This window comes from Microtus pennsylvanicus, chromosome 19 (assembly GCF_037038515.1).
Source record: "Microtus pennsylvanicus isolate mMicPen1 chromosome 19, mMicPen1.hap1, whole genome shotgun sequence".
Taxonomy (NCBI): domain Eukaryota; kingdom Metazoa; phylum Chordata; class Mammalia; order Rodentia; family Cricetidae; genus Microtus; species Microtus pennsylvanicus.
Window position 1 is genome coordinate 19,601,440 of NC_134597.1, and position 21,612 is coordinate 19,623,051.

Below are 21,612 nucleotides of genomic sequence, written 5' to 3' on the forward strand. Positions count from 1 at the left end.
CCCTTATGCAGCATTCAAGAAACACCTGAGCATCAAGAATAGACATGACATCATCTCAGAGTCAAATGACGGAGAAAGACATTCCAAATCTCTCTCTCCTTCCTTGTTTCCACATAATAAGCAGCTTTGCTCTGTCACATGCCCCCACAAAGAGGTGTACCCCCCAGTGACATAGGAAACATAAAGTCTAGTGGCTGAACCTCTGAAACTGTGCATCTCAGAATTTCTTCTCAGGTGTCTGTCAAAGTCATAAACAGTAACACCCTACTAATAGAAATCCAAATGCCTCAACAACAAAAGAAAAATACATAATCAGTCATAAAGATAGATAGATATAGATATAGATAGATAGATAGATAGATAGATAGATAGATAGATAGATAGATAGATAGATAGATAGATGAAGAGAGGGACAAGGAAGGGAGGGAAAAAGGGAGGGAGGGGAGAGATGAAATGTATTAGAATGACTTACAGGCAGTAGTCCAGCTCGTCAAACAATGACTATCTACCAATAGAAGGTACGATAACCCAGTAGTTGTTCAGTTCGCAAGGCTGGATGTCTCAGATGGTCTTCAGTAGATGCCAGAATCTTAAAGAAGTTCTAATGCAAGGAAAGAACTTACCAACAAGAGTGAGAACAAGTAGGCAAAGAGAGAAAGCTTCCTTCCTCCATGGCCTTTATATAGCCTGCCACCAGAGGGTGTGGCCCAGATTAAAGGTGGTTGTGCCCAACTCAAAAGATCTGGATTAAAGTTGCGTCTCCCAATTTAAAAGATCCGGATTAAAAGTGGGACTTCCCATTTCAAAGCATTTAATTAAGAAAAAAAAATCCCACCCAGGTGTACCTAGTTGTTTGGGTTTTAGTTAATTCCAGAAGCAGACAAGTTGACAATCCAAAATATCTATCACAAATCAACCCCTAATCAATCAATGACACACAAATATATCTCCTTAAATCACACTTAACTTCTAAATGAAAGCAATAACCAGGTCATAATGATGTTTAACATGATAGAACTATCCCTGTACAGGTGCAATGCATTATACATTTTAGAACAGCAGGGACTATTTCTTGACATTCTTTTAATAGCAAAAATTAGTGTGATAACTACTGGTATTCTCTTAATTGGTGTTACTTTACATGATAAATTGAGGAAAGAAAACACAAATATCTGTACAAACACATTTTTAACAAAACATAAAACACTCAGGTCAACTATACTCATTGTTTCTGGAGCTGGTCATGTGGCCTTGATTGGTATTTATAACTACATACCACTATCCATTCTCTATTTCCTCTGCCTTCAGTAAATACTTCAACAGGTCTTGGCCCCTTTCCTGAAGGAGTGACAGGGTCTGTGCCCTTTGTCCTCCTACCTGGAGGAGGCTATTGTAGTTTCCCACTGACTTTAATCACAGGACACAGTAGCACCAAGAGACACCTGGATGGATCTCCTGCACTCCAGGCATAATCTTTCTTACCTCTGATGTGGAGAAGAAATCCTATTTCTCCTGGTAATCTGGACCAATCACACCCCCCTCCTCCCGACAATTATCCCATTCTTAGCCTGTTGGATTACGGGCATCAGAAGCTCAAATTGCCCATGGGGGTGTCTGAGCTTCCAGTTCAATGCAGTTTTGTCTCTTAGCCAGAGTGCTCTCCACCCTTAACCCAAAACTTCTAGGGGTGGGGATACTATGACTATGGATTAAGTCCATTCTATTAAGTTCATGGATGGTCATTTCAGTAGACACATTATATGTAGCGAAGGTTAATCCATATCTAGAATAAGTATCTACTCCAGTAAGGACAAAGCACTGTCTTTTCCAAAGAAATGATCCAATGTACTCAACCTGCGGCCATGTTGCTGGCTGGTTACCCTGGAGAGTGGGGCCATATTTATGGCCTAGCGTTGATCTCTGCTGTTAGTCTAACACATATATCTCTCAATAAGCATAATCCACCACATAAACAGACTGAAAGACAAAAACGCATGACCAGCTCATTAAATTCAGGAAGGCTTCTTGGTTTTTGTTTTCCAAGAGAAAAAAAGGAAGTTTGTATAGTTGAGTGTGTGGGAAATAATGCTCTAATTGGACATCTCTCACCATCAACTGAGACCTACAGTGCCAGAAAGGGTTACATATAATTGAGTTGTCCAAAGGTTTCCCATGGAAACCTCCAAACACCTCAGGTTATTGTTAAGGCAATTGGTTGTTCTTCACAAAATGATGCTAAAAGCCCCTAGAGCAAATGACAATACTTATATATCTCTTTGAACACAGGAAAGTCGAGCTGGTGTAAAATAGAGTGTTCATCTTTACTGAGTATTACTCATTGTTGTCCTGGAATGAACTCTGCATGCTACTAGATGAGAAGGGTAAACACCAGAACAGTTACAACCATGACCTGCGCCATAATACCCTGGCATAACAGTGCCTCAAACATTATGGGAAATCCAAAAAATCTGATTGGATTTAAGGTCCACTCCATGAGATGGAACCTACGTATGCCTGAAACTGCTCAGCTGGACAAGAATTTGATGCTCTAGGCCACAAGTTCAGGGGGAAATCAAATACTATTGTTCTGCTAAAGGGACATAGCAATAAAATGACCCCAGGCAACATTCTGCAATACCCGTATGTATAAACTGTGGTTCTCCAGAGTAACAGGATGTATAGAATGATTCTCTATATATAGAAAGGGAATTTATAGAGCGATTTAAAGGCTGCAGGCCAGATAATCCAACAATGGCTGGCTGTGACCAGAAAGTGCAAGAAACTGGCAGTTATTCAGTCCATAATGCTGGGTGTCTCAGTTGGTCTTCGGTATACTCTCCAGTCCTAAAAAAGTGGGTTCTAATGCCAACTAAGAAAAGGGCCTGCTGGCAAGGACAAACAGGCAGAGAGCAAAAGCTTTCTTCTCTCACGCCATTATAAAGGCTTCCAGCAAAACACGTGGTGCAGTTCTGGATTAAAGGCGTGTCTTTTCCCAATTCAAATGATCTGGATTAAAGGCGTGTCTTTCTGCCTCGAAGATCCAGATTAGAAGGGGATCTTCCTACTCCATAAATTGAACAATAGTCCTTCCTAAGAGTACTCTCCACTTTGGGGTTTTAGTTGCAGACGTGGTCAGGCTGACCATCTAGAAGAGCCATCATACCCTACAGATCAGAGCCTCACTCAATCATCATCAGAAAGTTGCGTCTTGCAGGAGATGGGAACTAACACACAAACGCAACTGCACAGTATGTGAAGAGGAAGATATTTTGAACACTTAGTCCTAAATAGGATATTTTTCTTGAAAATAAGATCTCTCATACATCTTGACCACAGTTTTGCCTCACTCCACTCCTCCCAGCCCAGCCCCCGCTCTCCCCCGCTCCCTGTACCTCTCCTCTCCCCTAGATCCACTCTCCTTCCATTTCCTTTCCAAAAATAGCAGGTCTGTAAGAGAACAACCATAACACAAGGCAATTCGATGAGGAAGAGTCCCAAGAGCAGGCCAAAAGGGCCAGAAACACATCCACTCCCTCTGTAAGGAGTCCCCCAAACCACCAAGCTGACAGACAGAACATACACAAGGAAGATCTGGTGCAGACCCACGCAGGCCCAATTCTTGCTGCTTCAGCCTCTGTGGGACCATTTAAGCCCTACTTAGTTGATTCAGTGGGCCACGTTCTGCTGGTGACCTCCATACCCTGACTCCTACAATCTTTCCACCCCCTTCCACAGGGTTCTCAGAGCGCTGAGGAGAGAGACCCAATGGAGACTCCAATTTAAGCTTTCTCTGTCTGTCTGTGGGTCTCTGCAATGGTTCCCATCTGCTGCCACTGGAAGCCGCTGCTGATGACTGGACAAGGCACTGATCTATGAGAACAGCAGGCCATTGGTAGAAAACACTTGTCTTTCTCTTTGCGGTCATATTTGGTTCGACCCTAGGTCTCTGAGCTATCCAATCTCCGGCTCCTGGCCTCCACACAGGGTCAGGCATACGATCCCTAAATGGGATTTTTTTTTTTCATCAAACCTCTCTCCTCAAGGCTCAGGGAATTATGCCAAAGAAGAAATAGAAAAGCTGTAAAAGCCAGTGGCGGGAGGGGGCAGGTGGAAGATGCTAAGGATCTAAGATCTAATAGACACTCAGGACTGACACACATGAACTCAGACTGTGACAGCATACACAAGACCTATAGAAGTTCAAGCCAGAAAGAATCCCAGCGTTTAGGGGAGGAACTGGATATGGGACCCATCCATAACCAGGAACTATCTTCAATTTGCCAAAGGAAAAATGAGTTTTCTCCAATAATCTCACTAGGTATACTAACCGCACTTAAGGACAGTCCTATGTCCAGAAGTAAGTGAGCAATACAAAACAAACTCAGACTTTTTGACTCATGTTGCTTTATCTTTACCCACCCCACCCCCCGGACATGCTGGCCTTCTGCTTACATATTATGGTTCCTGATTTTGTGTTTTAAGAACTTTGTGTGTGTATACATCTATGGGTGTGTGTGTGTGTTTAGTTATGGCTTCTTTGTTTTGTTTGTTTGTTTTCCAAGAGAGAAAAAGAAAGTCTGTGCAGTTGGGTGTGTGGGGAGTATCTGGGAGAAGTTAAGGAAGGGAAAATATAATCAAAATATATTGTACTTTTTTTTCAGAAAAACACTCCATAAATTAATAAACACTGTTGAATAAAAAAAGCCATTTAATTAACAACTAAATATTTATTTTATATAAGACTACTAAAATATTTTATATAAGACTACTGAAAATACAAAAGATATATGATCCACACAACATAAATTTCAATAGTTTATTAGCCGGTATGGAATGGAATAGCTTCTAGTTTAGTGAAAGAAGCAGGAAGTGGAATATACTATTTGTTTAAAGAGATACATTTATCCAGAAATGGGGAACATCAGCACTTAAACAATCTGCCATGTCTACATAACACTCCTCTCAGCATACAGAGACTCACTCAGACAAGCATTTGCTCAAAGCCAAGGAACCAGATACTCGCATGTGGAAGCACAGCAGACCTCTTTCAACAGGGTGGTTACAAGGATTCTTCTGTAGACAAGTGAAACTTAGCCACCAGCATTTTACAAATGGGAGATAAGAAAGTGTGGTACTCAAGTGCGGTAGCCTTATACTGTACTTCCCTGAACACATTGAACAACAAGGCATTTTAAACATGTACACAATAAGGCATAAATAACAACAAAATGTCTTCCTATACAAAAGAACTGAAGTTGAAGTACAGTGGAAATGGGCCCAACACTCTGACAACTGTAAAGCATCTTCTGATAACCTCAGAGAGAGTTGTAACTTTCTTCTAAAACTATAAAATTCCACACGCACCGCACTGAATGATAGCACTACACAGTGTCTTCTGCAACTGTGGTGTCAAAAATCTGGTAGCAAATTCGCTGCTCTGTTCCGATGGTGACGTTGTAGGACTTGATGAGGCACTCCAGCCAAGGGTATGTATCTACAGACCAAAGGAAATCTCATTTAACCATTAAAGTAACACGGACCTACCGGAGCTCTTTTCCCAGCCACAGATGAAAGTGACTGAGTTTATAAAACACCAGACAGCAGAGATGGTCAAACATCTTACACTTCTTCCCATGCTGTTTATGGGCATCCCTGGCTTTTCCTTGATGAGCCGTGAGGACATGGAACCTGAACTTCAGCCTAAGCTAAGCATTACACGTCACCTGCCCTGCAGGAAGCAGGTACAGACTCCTCCATCCTGGCAGCAATGGTGCCATCTCCACATTTTGAGGGCAAGTCAGACTCATTTTTAACATCATCAGAAGGCACAGGACGGTTTGAACGACACCCGGTACAGTCCTCAAGCCTGGCCAGTGTAACTGGTGACTTCTGTGCGTTGCTGGTAGAACTGTACATTGCAAAGTATTTTAAAAACTAACTTGCCTGTATATATCAAAAGTTACCAGACCCAGAGACTTTTCATTTTGGAAAAGTTTTACCCATGGTCATTCCAATAGCAAACACAAATTAAAGCTGAAAGCAAATATATCCAAATTAAACTTTTCCCAAATGAGCAAAAATCCCCTTCTCTTGGGAACGGGGGCTACAGTACGGACTGATAGAACATACCCTCAGCCAGAGCAACTCTAACAGTCACATCAGCAACAGAGAAGCCCGCAGAGGGAATATTTGCTGCTGAGAACAATTACTAGAAGAATCAAGCTTCTTAACACAATTTAGATATGCAGCTTCCAAGAGAAATCACTGGCCACAAAAGAACATGGTGCCAGCCGTAACTGGTAAAATGTCATCTAGGCAGAAGCATGTTGACAAGCCAGTGTTGATACAGAAAAAACTGAAGTTCATAAACTTAGAAAAGTAAAAACTGAAAATTCTGAAGTCCACTAACACTAAAAAGAAAACCATCAATGAGTCCAACAAGATAAATGCAGCTTAATTTTAGGACATGTTTCATTTAGAAATTGTATCCTTTAGGTATAATTGCAGGCTTAATGTCTGTATGCTGTGTGTATAAACTCAGAGTCAAGTGTGCTGGGATCAAAACTTATGCTTTAAAATGTATTTGAAAGTATTTTAAAATTCCTTTATATTTGTCTCAGCTACTATTTCATCAAAAGATGGGAACAGTTACCATTTGTAACCTAGTAATTCACACGGACTTACGATTTGCTTACTTCCAGTCTACAGGTTAGAAACGTGCTAGGTGTTTCTCCATGAGAAAGAAAAGGGAGGCATCTTTTGAATATTGCCTACCAATTTTTATTCCTGGAGGACACATCGTATTCATGATTGTTTCTAGACTTCTCTGAAGGTCGTCATCAGTGAGAATTTCTGATGCTGGGATCTTGAAAAAGTTCTCCTAAAAGTGAAAAACAAAGGAGATATTTATCATTTGAAAACGCTGGGGCTGGAGAGATGGCTCAGGGATAAAGGTACTCGCTACTCCTGCAGAGGACCCAGGTCAGAGTCGCAGCACCACACAGTGAGCACAGCAGAAGTTTATTTCAGGGGATCGGATGTCTTCTAATCCATAGGGAGCACACATACACATGGCGAACAGACAAACATGTAGGCAAAACATTTATACAAATAAAAATAAAAAAATAAAGGCAAAGCTTCAATGTACAGAATTTCACTATCTACTTTGCAAAAATGATATATTATAAACATCAGTCAATAGGGCTGTGGAATGCATAAACTGGAATACTGGTCTAATCTAAGACCTGATTCACTGCTGGAATTGTCAAACAGCTTTGAGATGTGCACAGTACAATCATACAGCGAGGCTGATGTGATGATACTTTTATACCCTGGAAAGTAAATCTATTAAGTATGAAAGGACATAACATTAAGATAACATTTACTTAGTTTCTTCCCCTTCTACTCTAAGTTTCAGAAGAGATTTTTCTTGCTGTGCTAACTATTTTATCTTCAACACACAAGGCATGCAGCAGCTTCCCAGTAAATATTCATTTAGTAAGTGATTGGGTGAACTGTGGAAACCAGAAAAAATTCTCTTAACCTCAACTCGGACTTTCTTCCAATTTATGGCAGTTAAAACAAAAACAATATCCCCCCACACCCCCCCCCCACACAAAAAAAAAACAAAAAGAACCACAGAACAGAAAACAAAAAAAACAAAAACAAAAGCTCTAATTCCAACAAACAGTTGTTCTTCCTCTTAGCTTTTATTATTTCCTGTCTATAAGAGCCAGTGGTTTGACTGTGCGCACGGGAACTATGGGCTACGGTGGGACACCTAAGAAGGTCATCTGAGGTTGAAGACTTCGGGACATGCAGCATCAGCCCGAGCTCAGGAAGAGAGCCATCAGTCATGTGCACAGTCAGTTGTGAAAGAACAGATGTGAAGAAATCACATCGGGGCCTAGGTTAAGCTTCAGGATTCCATGTACACTGTTACACACAGTGCAGGGGAATGACAGTTCCTGCTTATAGGGAGAGGAAGACCTTGTAACTGATCACAGCTAAGGGTGGCCTCAAGGAATTGCCAAAGGACAATGACGAGTGTTAGAAACGACAGCAGTCTTACAGGTTTCTCTACAGCTTACACAACAACACTGTTTATCAAGTAACTTCATTTAGCTTCCAACACATAGCTTAGGAAGTACGGTCAGATGACTACACTGTGGCTAGATATCTGCTTTCTTGCTTAGCTATGGAATTTCTGCATGACAGGGACAATGATTCTCTGATTTTGATTTCTCAACTTTATATTTAAAAACTAAGGTTTATAATAAAAAATCAACAAATGCTTTTGTAGTATGATCGGGCATTTCTTGGGTATATTCCCAGGAGTGCTATTGCTGGATCCTGGGATAGGTTGATCCCGAATTTCCTGAGAAATCACCACACTGATTTCCAGTGTGGTTGCACAAGTTTGCATTCCCACCAGCAATGGATGAGTGTTCCCCTTACTCCACATCCTCTCCAGCAAAGACTATCATTGGTGTTTTTGATTTTAGCCATTCTGACAGGTGTAAGATGGTATCTCAAAGTTGTTTTGATTTGCATTTCCCTGATCGCTAAGGAGGTTGAGCATGACCTTAAGCGTTTTTTGGCCATTTGAACTTCTTTAGTTGAGAATTCTCTGTTCAGTTCAGTACCCCATTTTTTAATTGGGTTAATTAGCATTTTAAAGTCTAGCATTTGTTCAACTATGTTCATAGCAGCATTATTTGTAATAGCCAGAACCTGGAAACAACCTAGATGCCCCTCAATGGAAGAATGGATAAAGAAAATCAATGATAAAAAACAATGACATCTTGAATTTTGCATGCAAATGGATGGAAATAGAAAACACTATCCTGGGTAAGGTAACCCAGACCCAAAAAGATGAACATGGGATGTACTCACTCATTAGTGGATTTTAGCCATAAATAAAGGACATTGAGCCTATAATTCATGATCCTAGAGACACTAAATAGGAAGGTGAACCCAAAGAAAAACATGTAGTTATCCTCCTGGATACTGGAAGTAGACAAGATTGCCAGGCAAAAATTGAGATCTTGGGGGTGGGGGTGGGGCAGGGGTAAGGGGAGATGGGGAGAGAAAAGTGAGAAGGGAAGGATGGGGAGTGCTTGGGGGAATGGGACAGTTGGGATGGAGGAAGAGTAGATATGGGAGCAGGGAAGTAGATATCTTAATTAAGGGAGCCATCTTAGGGTTGGCAAGAGACTGGAAGGGTTCCCAGGTGTCCAAGGAGATGTCCCCAGCTTGCTCCTTGAGCAGCTGAGGAGAGGGCACCTGAACTGAGCCTATCCTATAGCCACACTGATGAATATCTTGCATATCACCATAGAACCTTCATCTGGCGATGGATGGAGATAGAGACAGAGATCCACATTGGAGCACTGGACTGAGCTCCCAAGGTCCCAATGAGGAGCAGAAGGAGGGAGAACATGAGCAAGGAAGTCAGGACTGCGAGGGGTGCGCCCATCCACTGTGATGGTGGGGCTGATCAAATGGGAGCTCACCAAGTCCAGCTGGACTGGGACTGATGGAGCATGTGATCAAACCGGACTCTCTGATCATGGCTGACAAGGAGGGCTGACTGAGAAGCCAAAAACAATGGCACTGGGTTTTGATTCTACTGCATGTACTGGCTTTGTGGGAGCCTAGTCTGTTTGGATGCTCACCTTCCTAGACCTGGATGGAGGAAGGAGAACCTTGGACTTCCCACAGGGCAGGGAACCCTGACTGCTCTTTGGACTGGAGAGGGAGGGGGGAGGGGAGAGGGGGAGGGAAATGGGAAGAGGGGAGGAGGTGAAAAATTGTAATAATAATAATATAAAAAAATTAAAAAATATAAAAAAATAAAAAAGCAAAAGACATACAATATTAGATTTATGTTGCTATGTTCTATGTATATACTTTAAGTTATTTTAAATCCTTTAGAGAACAAAATATAGAGGAACTGAATTTTAGGCTTCAAAAGTTCTCAATAAGTTTCAATGAAGTAAAACTAAGAAGCATGAATACATTTAAAATTTAAATATAAATTATGAATGAAATATCTTTACCAGTTCCGTTACTTACAGAATCCTTGAGGTAAGCATCCAGTACTCCTGTTCCATCATCCAGTGTGAAAGTCATAACAAACACATACTGTAGAGGCACAATGCCCAGGACTAGTGAGGGAAAAAAAGCACAATATACAAGGCAGTTAGATATCTTTATAAAGTTGAAAGTGGTTTATTCTAGCATGTAGCTGCAAGTGACATTTACTAAGAATATTTACAGCAGAAAGAAACATAGGGACTTCCTTGTCTAGTATCAATTTATTAAAGTCATGCACCAGTTTATACAGTTAGCAACTTAATCCTAATAATTGACAGACAGTACAAAAAGTAATAAGACGCAACATATTCCATGTTGCTCATATGAAAAGTAAAGCTATAATTACAGAATGTTCTAAAAAGCAACAGGCAGTTCAGTATTTTTAAAAGTTTATCCATCTTTGTATTATGAGTATGGAGTATCCCTTAATTTTTAAGAGATGCTATTTGGTTGAAAGAACAAAACTCATAATTTGGGATTCCATAATTGGCTAAGATAAAGAAAAATAAATGAATTAGATACACCAAATCACAAGAAAGTTTACCACTAAGGTGAACATCCTTTTTACAAAAGTTGAAGATACTGTATAGATGTACGCAGTGTTATATAATCTTCAATGCACGCAGTCCAAATTCCAATAGGAAAATTAATTAAACAGGCAAAGTCAGGAGAGTAAAATAGGTGCAGACAAAATTTTAGTATTCAAGAGCAATAAGACAGGAATAGAAATTGGGTGGTGGTGGAGCACGCCTTTAAACCCAGCATTTGGGAGGCAGAGGCTGGGAGATCTCTGTGTGTTCAAGGCCAGCCTGGTCTACAAAGCTAGTTTCAGGACAGCCAGAGCTACAGAACTGTTATACAGAGAAGCCCTGTCTCAACCTCCCCACTTCTCAAAAAACCAAAAAACAAAAGGTAGAAAGAAAGGAAGGAAGAAATAAGGAGGGAGGGAGGGAGGGAGGGAGGGAGGGAGGGAGGGAGGGAGGGAGGGAGGGAGGGAAGGGAGGGAGAAAGAAAGGAAAAGGCAGGAACAGATTTGGGGCTTCAAAAGATCCTAAGAAGTTACACTGAACTAAGACCAAGAAGGGTGAACTTAAAAACTATGCCAAGGAACACAGCATGGCACTACCAAGTCCAAAGTAACATGGGATCTCACTGGATTGGAGTATAACATATCCAAAATACAAAGTTAGATTTAAAAAGAAAAGAAATTAACCCACCTACAAAACACATGTTCAGGCACGCACGCACACACACACACACACACACACACACACACACACACACACACACACAAACATATATTTATATAACAAAATTTCTGGCTACTAGAAAGAAGCTAAATGATTAGTTTCACAGAAACAATCATTTTTGTCATATTCTGGTTGCCCAAATTATAACAGCTGTCAATATCTGTGAAGGATAAACTCTGAGAAAAGACTGGCAAAGTGGAATGATTACTGAGAAGGAGAAACAATGGGAAAGTGACAAAGGAAGGGAGATTACCAGCTTGAAAATACAGACACAATGCGGGCACAATAGATACTGCTATCCTGCCAAGTTCCTTCTTAGAGCAGACAGAACATGGTCCATGTCGGTTGTACATAGCAGACTTGGCCTCAACATTAAGAACTGTCTAAAGTTAATGGAACAGTTTTAAGTGCATGCCTTAGAATGCAAGCTGTGCCATGCCCTGGAAGCTATAAACAAAGGCTAGGTGATTGTTATTTGTGCACGAGATAAAGACTGTTTTGTCCTGGCTAAAGACTTGGGAGGAAAAAAGCAGCCATCTCAATACTTTTTCCCATGCTAAGATAAAAGTGTTAGAAAGATTTCCTTAGGACTTGTATTCGGGACCAATGATTAAATGGAAAACAAATGATCAAGTATTGAAATATGATTATGGTCACAATGCTTAAAAATAGTCATATACATTTTGTGGTGGCTTAAAAGAAAATGGCCCCCAAAAGGAATGGCACTATTGGGAGGTGAGGCTTTGTTGAAGTGCGTCAATGTTGGTGCGGCCTTTGAGGTCTCCTGTGTTCAAGCTAACTCCCAGTGAGAGAGGGCACCTCCTGTTGTCTTCTGATCAAGATGCAGCCAGCTTGGTGTCTGCCTATCACCAAGCTCCCTGCCATGATGATAATGGATTGAACTTCTGAAATGTAAGCCTCTACTCAATGAAATGTTTCCTTTCTACGAGTTGCCATGGTCATGGTATCTCTTCACAGTGATAGAAACCCAACTAAGACACATTTTAAATATTTAGTCCTCATTTTTCAATACAATTATTGTAAACAGATTTCAATTTAGAAAAATTAGACTAGTTCCATCAAAAATATTCATAAATACTAAAGAACAAATTGGTCAAATGACAAAGAGAACTGAAATTATAAAACACAAAACTCAGAAATTGAGCTAACCTTCTGCCACAGCGGAAGGATTCCACAGTTCTTTATTAAGAAGGTTTGGTATAGGTTTCAAGTTTGAACACTGTTTACATCTGAAATAAATAAGTGAAAAAATAGTAAATACATAAATATAATCAAATTCATTCAGATATTACATATTGTTCAAGTCAGGACACTTTCAAAAAGTCAGTTATTAAACAGAAAAGGGCAAACACTATACTGTAATGTGCTTATTTCCAAAGAGAATTATGATTAACTTTCTACACAAAAGCAGCAGAAGATACGATGGGTGTGGTAACTTGAATGAGAAAGGCCTCAGGGGTCATTTATGTGAATTTTTGGATCCCAGTTTGTGGGCTGTTTAGGAAGGATTAGAGATGTGACCTTGTTGGAAGAGGAGTGTCGCTGGGGTCAAAAGTCCATACCAGGACCAGTTGCTCTTACACCAGCTTGCAGGTAGGGTGTAAGCAAGCCCTCAGCTACTGCTTCAGTCCATGCCTGTTCCATGCTCCCACTGTGATGTCATGGACTCACCCTCTACACTGTAAGCAACTTCAATTCAATGCTTTCTTTTAAAGTACCAAAACAATAACCAGGACAATGGGCTTCAGAATAATTTGAGAATCAGGAATTGGACTCTAGACAAAATTAATTTGGTTGTGAATTTTCTTGTTAAAACAAGAAGACATGGGAGAAAAGTTGAAGGAACTCTGAATGTATAGCTCTATTAGCAATGTCTGGTGGACACAGCCTTACAAAACAATAAAAAATCATTCTGAATGAACAGTGAGAACAAGTTAGATTTTAGGGAAATTAATATTTTTAGTAAGCATATATTCAGAGATGTATAATTTATGATAGTTACTGTTTGAAATATAAAATTGAACACTGTTTAGTACAATTTGCTCTCCTTATATATTAATATATTTTTAAGGGTGAGTAATTCAACTTTATTAAGTATGATCAAATGTTTATAAAATATAGTAAGAAAATATGCTTAAAAGTAAATTCAACAATGCTTTTCATTTATGTATTTGGGAAAACAGGTGACTATTTTCAGGTTTATCATTTAATCATCAAATATATAAATACTTTTTTATTAACAGCAATAATAAAAAGATAATGGAGTGAGAATTATTTACTAATATTAGACAATCACAAAGCAAGTTAATGGCTAATTGATGCTTTCCTGACTTAGACTGGCAATGTGTACTGTACTAGTAAGACCAGAGGGAAAGCAGGAAGGAAAAGGAGCAAGATCACAAACAAGAAACAAAGTTTAAACTGTGGACTTATTCACAGAAGCACAGAATACGGTGGGTTTTGATATTTCGATTGAGTAGTATATAAAAATTGCAGAAGATAAAAAGATATGAAGGCACTGGGTACTTCAGAGGAAAAACAGCTACTAATTTATTTTACTTCACTGATGAAGGTTTTCATCCACTGTGTATTAAACAAAACCAAGGACAAAGCCTACTGGTCCCTGTAAGGACCACAATAGAGTAGTAGGTATGGTAACGGCAGGAAGTAATTTTATAACAAAAATCAAAATTTAGTTTCATTAGTAATAATGAATAGCAAATGTTACACATTAGGAGAAGGACAGGAAGAAGGGAATGGAAGATGGGATGACGAGATCTACCCAGGCTGCGGAACAAGGCTTTTAGAAGCAGAGCATTTCCAGGGTGACTGTTTGGCCATAAGTACAGGTGCTTTCCTTCATGCTCCTTTCAGGGCAGAATCTACAGACCCCATACTCTCTGCCAGTTCTCAGCGGCAGAAACTCTGCAACATGCGGGCTCAGCAGTTGTTGAATTCACTGGGTTTTCAACTCTAAACTAACCCTTTGGTTAGCATCTAAATTCTGTGACCTAGGAAGATCATCTTCAAAGTCTTAGACCCATGGTGCACTGCCATGCATACACACTGTGTATGTGTGTGTTCTATAGAATAGAAATACACAAGAAAAATTTAGTATGGATGCTCTTGAACTCACAACAGGGTTGCCTCAATACATTTAACCTACTGAATAGAGAGCTCAGCACATGGTTGCTAACCTTAATGATCCTGTTATCCACTGAAAGTTTGGATTTGCTATTTCTCTCTAACATATGAATATTGTACCACACACCACTCTTCTAGAAAAGATCAAAACTCAAAGGCCTGAATCTGTACTTCATTTATACACAATCGTAGCTCAGGAACTGTTTCTAACTATACTAATAACCTCCTGAAAAGCCAGCAGCCCAGGGAATAAACAGTGAAGACACAGCTGGAATCCCGGTCTCTAGCTGAATGCTTACCCATAATGATAGACATTCCCCTGTATGAGGAATGGCGCTGAGAGGTCTAGCAGCTCCAGGTCCTCGGGGCTGGACTTCACGGGAATCACACTGTGAAACTTGCTTGATAGTTTAGAGACTTCACAGAACCTTCCTCCTTTAAAAGAACCAATTCTTCAATAACACAAATATAATCAGAGCAAGGCATGGGAGACAGACAACACAGGAGCTACAGCAAATTCTACAAAGAATTTCACAGAAAACGGAGTTACAAATCAGACGAAAACATAAACTTGTCAGGATGAAAAAAACAACTATTACTTAAAAATTAGATTTAAAAACCAGGAAATAAAAAAAGTACAATTCTATTCTTTTAAAGTTGTTATTATCATGGCTTTTCATGGCTCTTTTCCTTGAGTCAGGTATTAGCAGAGGATTTTCAGTCCACTTTACGAAACAACAGTGACATCCAGAGGCCAAGACTGTAACAGCCGCCCATGAGCAATCAGCCTTTCTACTAAATCATTATTCATTTAGATCTGCTCAGACACAACACGATTACAGGCAGGAATCCAACAAGGTAGATAAATGCAAATTTTATTCATAATCTGAAAATGCAATTCAGGTGAATGTGTTTGCTTATACATATTTGAATCTAGCTAATGTAGTATTTTGAAAAATTTAAATTAACAGTAGGTGTCCATAACTTATAGTTAAGAGTGATTAATGTGCAAAACACCACTTTAAAAACCTAATAACAAGTCTCTCACCTTCTATCAAAATTAGGCATTCACTTGAAAGAGGGAGAATGTCATCACTTTTCACAAAATGAACAGCGACCTGACGTCCTCCCTGTCCTTTAGTGGACCAGACTTTTGAGTCATACAGTGACGTATCTTGCAGCTTGGTATTTACAGCTTTACTTGAAGCATCTTGTAAAATTTTATCCAAACTGTCCTCATATGGAACTTCTTGCCTAAAACCATTGATAATGAAGTATCAGAAAACAATAGATGGATATGCCCAAAATTCCAATTTAATAAAGTACTAAAGTTAAAAAAACAAAAACCCTTAGGGGCTGCTCGATGATTAAAAGCACTTGCTATTCTCGCATATACCCAAGTTTATTTCCCAGCACCCACATGGAGTTACACAACCACCCATAATTCCTGTCCTGAATTCTGTGGGCATCGGACATACACATGGTGCACAGACACACATGCAGGTACAACACTAAAACCCACAAAATAAGCAAATACAGAACAAACCTAAAACACTATTTTACATAAAGACTAAATCAGCTAAGCTTTCTTAAACTCAGAAGACAATCCACTTCCCAGATTTAATGGATTTTATTCAATAGGTATTTGACATTCTATGGCTAGGTAAATCCTCCCATAAACAGACTTAGACTGCATCGGTGTTGGCAAACACACGTGTGGAGCATGTGTAGAAGCCAGAGGACAATCTCCTACCACGTGGGCGCTCAAGTCATCAGGCTTGGAGCAGACATAGTTACCTGCTGCCCTAGCTCCTTAGCCCAGGACTAGTTTAGAGTTCAAGCTTACAGTCATTCCCAGTACCAATCTGCTGTCTTATACCATCAGCTCTATCTTCATTCCAGTTAATTCCACTGCCACAGGGCGCCTACTTTAAAACAGTGTTAACTTTACTATTGCTAATAACAAGTCATATAAGTCACGAGTTCTCATGGAGCAGAAATGGCATGGCTCGGAATCAAAAAGTTTAAGTCCGTGTCCCGATTCTGTCCCCAGCTGTGTGGAACTTAAGGCTGTCTTACATTCTCTAAGACGCTTTCGTTCAAGATCATGTGGGTAAAAAACAGACTCCTTGAGTTTCATGAAATGGGATTTAAGGATTGAATTTCTCTGAAAACATAATAATCTCAGATTTTGTAAGGTAAACCACACATACATTATTATGTGGACATTGTGCAGGCGTGTTTTTACAAGACAGTACACTAGAGTTTCAGCTTCATGAATGCTGGCCCAGTGTGCATGTTCATGCAGTAACTGTATTTCCCAAAATATCCTTTTCTATGTTTCAAGGAAAGATGGTACATTATATTGAAAGGACTAATAGGAGATAAAGTTTATGATCTAAACATGTTTTGAGATGAATACTGTTAAGTTCCAAACCTGGGACAAATGGCTGAGGTGCCATTTAACATCAAAGCTAGACCTGGCAGCCAGGTTCTCCCAGCCTCCCTCAGTCCCTACCTGTTACATACCCTTCCCTCTAGCCCTCTACCCTGAACTCTCCAGCCCAGGGCTGCCCTTCCCTGGAGGCTCTTCCCTATTTAATCTAGACATTTTGCTCACTTTCCCTTTTTGAACCTTTGGACTGCAGGCGGCGGCAGCTGATGTCCTCCCCTCTCCCTTCACCTCCCCATGACTCACAGGGCTCAGTCTGGTCATCCCATGAAGGACTCTGCTAGATATCCCTTCCTCTGTGCTCTCCCACATACCTGTAGTAAACATTCTCCTCCACAGTACCGAGAGCAGTCATGTCCTTTCCTTTTTATTTCTTTTTTCATTCAAATACATATTAATAAGATTATAAAAGGTCCCACAATTTTACATATTCACATAATAACTGTTTAGAATGAAGATACCACACTTAACTACATTACCATTATTAAACATAACAGAAAATTTTCAGTTGTGTGTATTAAACCTACAAAAATTTGAATTTCAAGCCTGGAAATAACAACTATTTCAAGCCAGGCAATGGTGGCACACACCCTTAATCCTAGCACTTGGGAGGCAGAGGCAGGTGGATCTCTGTGAGTTTGAGGCCAGCCTGGTCCACAAGAGCTAGTTTCAGGGCGGACTTTAAAGCTACAGAGAAACCATGTCTCAAAAAACTAAAAAGAAAAGAAAAAAAGAATGACTCAAAAGGACTTTCTTTGTAGAAACTGAGTACTTTCCCTTCAAATCATCAGCATTTTTTAAAATACTACAAATCAAATCATGATGTGCTCATTTTAATACTTAAACCCTCTCTCTGTCTCTTTGTCTCTCTGTCTCTCTCTCTCTCACACATACACACGGGCATACATATATACAAACAACAAACAATATGGCATAATTTTTTTTTTAAATTTTGGGAAATACTTACAATGAATGACATTTAGGACAAAAAAGTTTAACAGACTGGAAAAGTCTTCTGGGCATATATGATCTCAGTTTTGCACGGATTCGATATAGTTGAGGAGCTTTTTGCTTCAAAATGGCACAAATTGGTGTTTTTGTTAAATACTGGTGATCTGTAAGTACTGTAAAGAATTTTTACATTCAATCAGAATAAATAATGTATGGGCGTCTTAGCTGTGTTTGGCTAAGCAAAGACATATTACAAAATCTCAGCTACAGTTACTAGATATGCACCTAAGGCCCACGGACAGTGCCAGGCACAGAACAGACACCCTGCAGACTTACAGAATAGCTGTGAGCCACTGGAGCACGTGGAATCTAATTATATACTGCATGCTTACATCTTTATACCTTTAAATACTATGTTTTATGTATTTTTATATGGAACTAATAGAAATTTCTAGTAACTTGTAATTTATGCAAAACAGGAAGGTTCATTTCAACAAAAAAATAAATGTTAACCTTTGCAAAATGTGAAACAGTTCACTGCCCACCTTGGAGACAACTCGATAGGCAACAGCTTACATTCCAATTTACAGTTCATCAAACAAATGCTAACAAAACACATTCACCCAAAATTATCTGCCACACAGACTCTTGTCCTGGGTATCTCAAATTCAAGACTTTATTGAACTTTCCTTCATTTAAGAGTTAGAATGTGAGAACGGAACTGGTCATGAGGGGAACCCAACTATCACAGACGTGCTCAGTGTGTGAAAGAAAAGGAATTCATTTTCTAAATAGGAAAGGGAAGTAGGAGAGGGGGAAGGGGGTGTGGGAGAAAGGAAGCAATCAGAGTTAGAACAGAAGAACAGCACAAGGAAATGCCTGGGAAATATAAAACTGGAAGGCTGGGGACGGGGGACTGAGTTTACACTAAACAGCTCTTCCTCGGCTCCTTAGATACTATTCTAAGTAACACTCTCCTACTTAGAAAACAGAACTGATGCACAAGCCCTACAACCCCTGAACAATCAGGAACATTACTTCTATACATAGATTAAATCCAACAAAAGCCTCAAGGAATCTATTTTCCTCATGTGGCGAATGGCTAAGCTTTGTAGTGAGACACTTGTTCTGTGTAGCCCTGATCAATTTAAAATAAAATGAAACATTGCTGCATTTCACATTTGAAGTAATGTTTTAAAATAATTAAAGTTTGTATTACTTTCAGACTTAAAGAAAAATTGTGAGAACAACATAAAGCCATCCTGGATATGCTGTTAAGACCCAACAATTGTAACACACTCTTCTCATGCTCTACACTTTATAATTTTGTTACTGAATTATTGGCAACAGCTTCCAGAAATTATGGAATTCTCTTGTTTTCTCCTAACAATTACGTCATGAGAACAATTTGTCTCATTGACATAGCTGCAGTGTCTGTTTCAAAGACAACACGATTTTAACACTGCTATTTGCTTATCAGATTTTTAAGTTTTCTCTCCCACTGTCTTTACGTTTCTGCTCTAATCCTAACAGTGCAGAATACTTGTCCTTCGCGTGTTCACATTCCATCTTCAAGCGATCCCCAGTCTGTCTGTGTTTACTTCATGACACTGACTTGAGAAGGAGACATTAGTTTGCTGAGTCGCATCATTTTAGATCGAGGTGGTATTTCCTCACACTCAGATTCTAACCATGCGCTTGCGGCACAGAGATTACATTCGTGACCCTGTTCTCAAGGCATCCTATGAAGTGGTCTGAGAGAGGACCCTGCCCTCCAGGAGAGGGAAACCGTTCAGTTGAGTAAAGAATGTCCAGCATCTCTCTACTATGAATGAATTTCCTACTCTTGTAATTAGTAAGGGGGTAACTTAGAATCCCAATAGTTTAAAACAGATTCCCAATTAAACCAATAATTACCATCACGTTAGCAAAATGGCCATATTTCTTTAACATTATTTGTTTCATTAATTAGGTGTCATTCTACCTTTTAAGAGTTTTCTATGCAATCACGTTTTATTAAATTTTACTAGCAACACAAGTTCATACAGTCCAGTTTTACTCAAGAAATTCTAATCCAGCACTAGTCTTTAGTTGATGATCACAATGTCCCAGATTTGATATTTTCTATTAGCTGAACATTTCTTTATTTTCTAGCAGTTCAGGATGTTTTTGATTTATCTCTAATTTTCCTGTCCTAATTTTGGAATCTGCCTTTTCTCCAAAGATACCAGGAATACTTTTATAGGTCAAGATCTGTCTGTGCATTCCATATGCTCCCTTCTTCTGGAGATCATTGCCTCTGCAGGACAGGACCTGTAATGGTATCCACATAGGCATCTAAAGTCTGACTACAAGAAGGCATCTTCAGCTCCAAAAAAACCAGAAATCTTTAGTCTCCCATCCCATAATTACACCCCTTTCTCCAGGAGGAGAAACTCCTATTTTACAGCATTATACATCTAATGAACAACTTAATGAATTATTTAATATACTTCTGTTCAGATATTTTTTCTCAATTAGAACTTTTAATCAAGTTAGTTCAAATAACAGGAGTATATGTGGTAAATGTGTACAATCACTGCAGATATTAAAATTTGGGAGCACAGTGCAAATAATTTCTTAAGTGTGTAGAGTTAAATACATCACATAATTTTATTGAATTAATGTCAGTATAATTTGTATCATTACACTAAATACATTTTATAATTATATTGATATATAACTTAAAAAGCAAATTCAATATAGAACTATGGGCATACATGGGTTCTGTATTATGGCACTATAGGATGAAGCAGGGGAATCAAAGTTAAACGCAACTGCTGACTGCCCCAGGAGGATCTACTATTACTGATGGTACGAAGGCATTAGTTGGGCAGTGTAACCACAGGCATCTGCATGCTGGTCACTGCACTGTGAGTGGTCTTACTTGTAGCGGAGACTTGCTGACATCGCTCTACCTCATAGAGTGAAACTGAGCCTGATCCAGAGTCTACAGGAAGAAAACAGAAAATCTCACAATTACATAGCTATTTAAAAAACATCCACCAGAAACTCAATGTAAAACTTAAAATATAGAACATAGTCCAGAGAAACTGAGGAAAGCCTAAATAAACATTGAAATGTCTAATTTCCTGAAATTTCCTTGCAGATTCAGATACTCTTAACAAAAATAACAGATAGTTACAAAAATTAAAAGGCAAAGTCTCTCCTTTCTTTGAGGAGAAATATAAAGAATTCACAATACTGAATAAATCATGACAGGGAGGAAAATTAGTGGATTTATGCTACTTGACTTCAAGGCATAGCAATCAAGAAACTTTGGTACTGATAGAAAGAATAATAACAAGAAAAACAAGGAAAGCTTGGAAATCAACTCACATTTTGATTGTTGACAAAAGAAGGAAGGAAGGTCATTCATAGAGAACACAGTATTTTTGTCTTTTCAAGAAATGACTTTGCAACCACTAGAAATTATTAACAGGAGAGGGTGCAGAATTCAAAATGCACTAATAAGTAATACATTTGAAGCCTCCAATAAAAACACATCTGCAGTTACTTGATGTTTTGGCAGACACTGAGGCCATCTACATGGAAAGAAAACACACTGCAGGACTGCTCATCACCGTCTCTCTCAGCATTAAGAAATGAGCTACTGACATCCGCTCTGACACAGACGAATCTCAGAATGCAGGACGT

The 21,612-nt window shown here is 39.3% G+C and overlaps 1 protein-coding gene across 1 annotated transcript in view; it reads right to left on the bottom strand.

The window, feature by feature from the left end:
- Positions 1–4,802: 4,802 nt before the first annotated feature.
- Pot1 (protection of telomeres 1) overlaps positions 4,803–21,612 on the bottom strand; it is a 62,021-nt gene continuing 45,211 nt past the window's right edge. Inside the window, exons 9-16 of the mRNA XM_075953566.1 lie at positions 20,843–20,905; positions 17,933–18,089; positions 15,562–15,767; positions 14,813–14,948; positions 12,519–12,598; positions 10,078–10,169; positions 6,775–6,880; positions 4,803–5,494 (exon numbers count right to left, since the gene is read on the bottom strand). Coding sequence (XP_075809681.1) covers positions 5,382–5,494; positions 6,775–6,880; positions 10,078–10,169; positions 12,519–12,598; positions 14,813–14,948; positions 15,562–15,767; positions 17,933–18,089; positions 20,843–20,905 — 953 coding nt within the window. The 3' untranslated portion in view covers positions 4,803–5,381. The remainder of the gene's footprint in view (positions 5,495–6,774; positions 6,881–10,077; positions 10,170–12,518; positions 12,599–14,812; positions 14,949–15,561; positions 15,768–17,932; positions 18,090–20,842; positions 20,906–21,612) is intronic.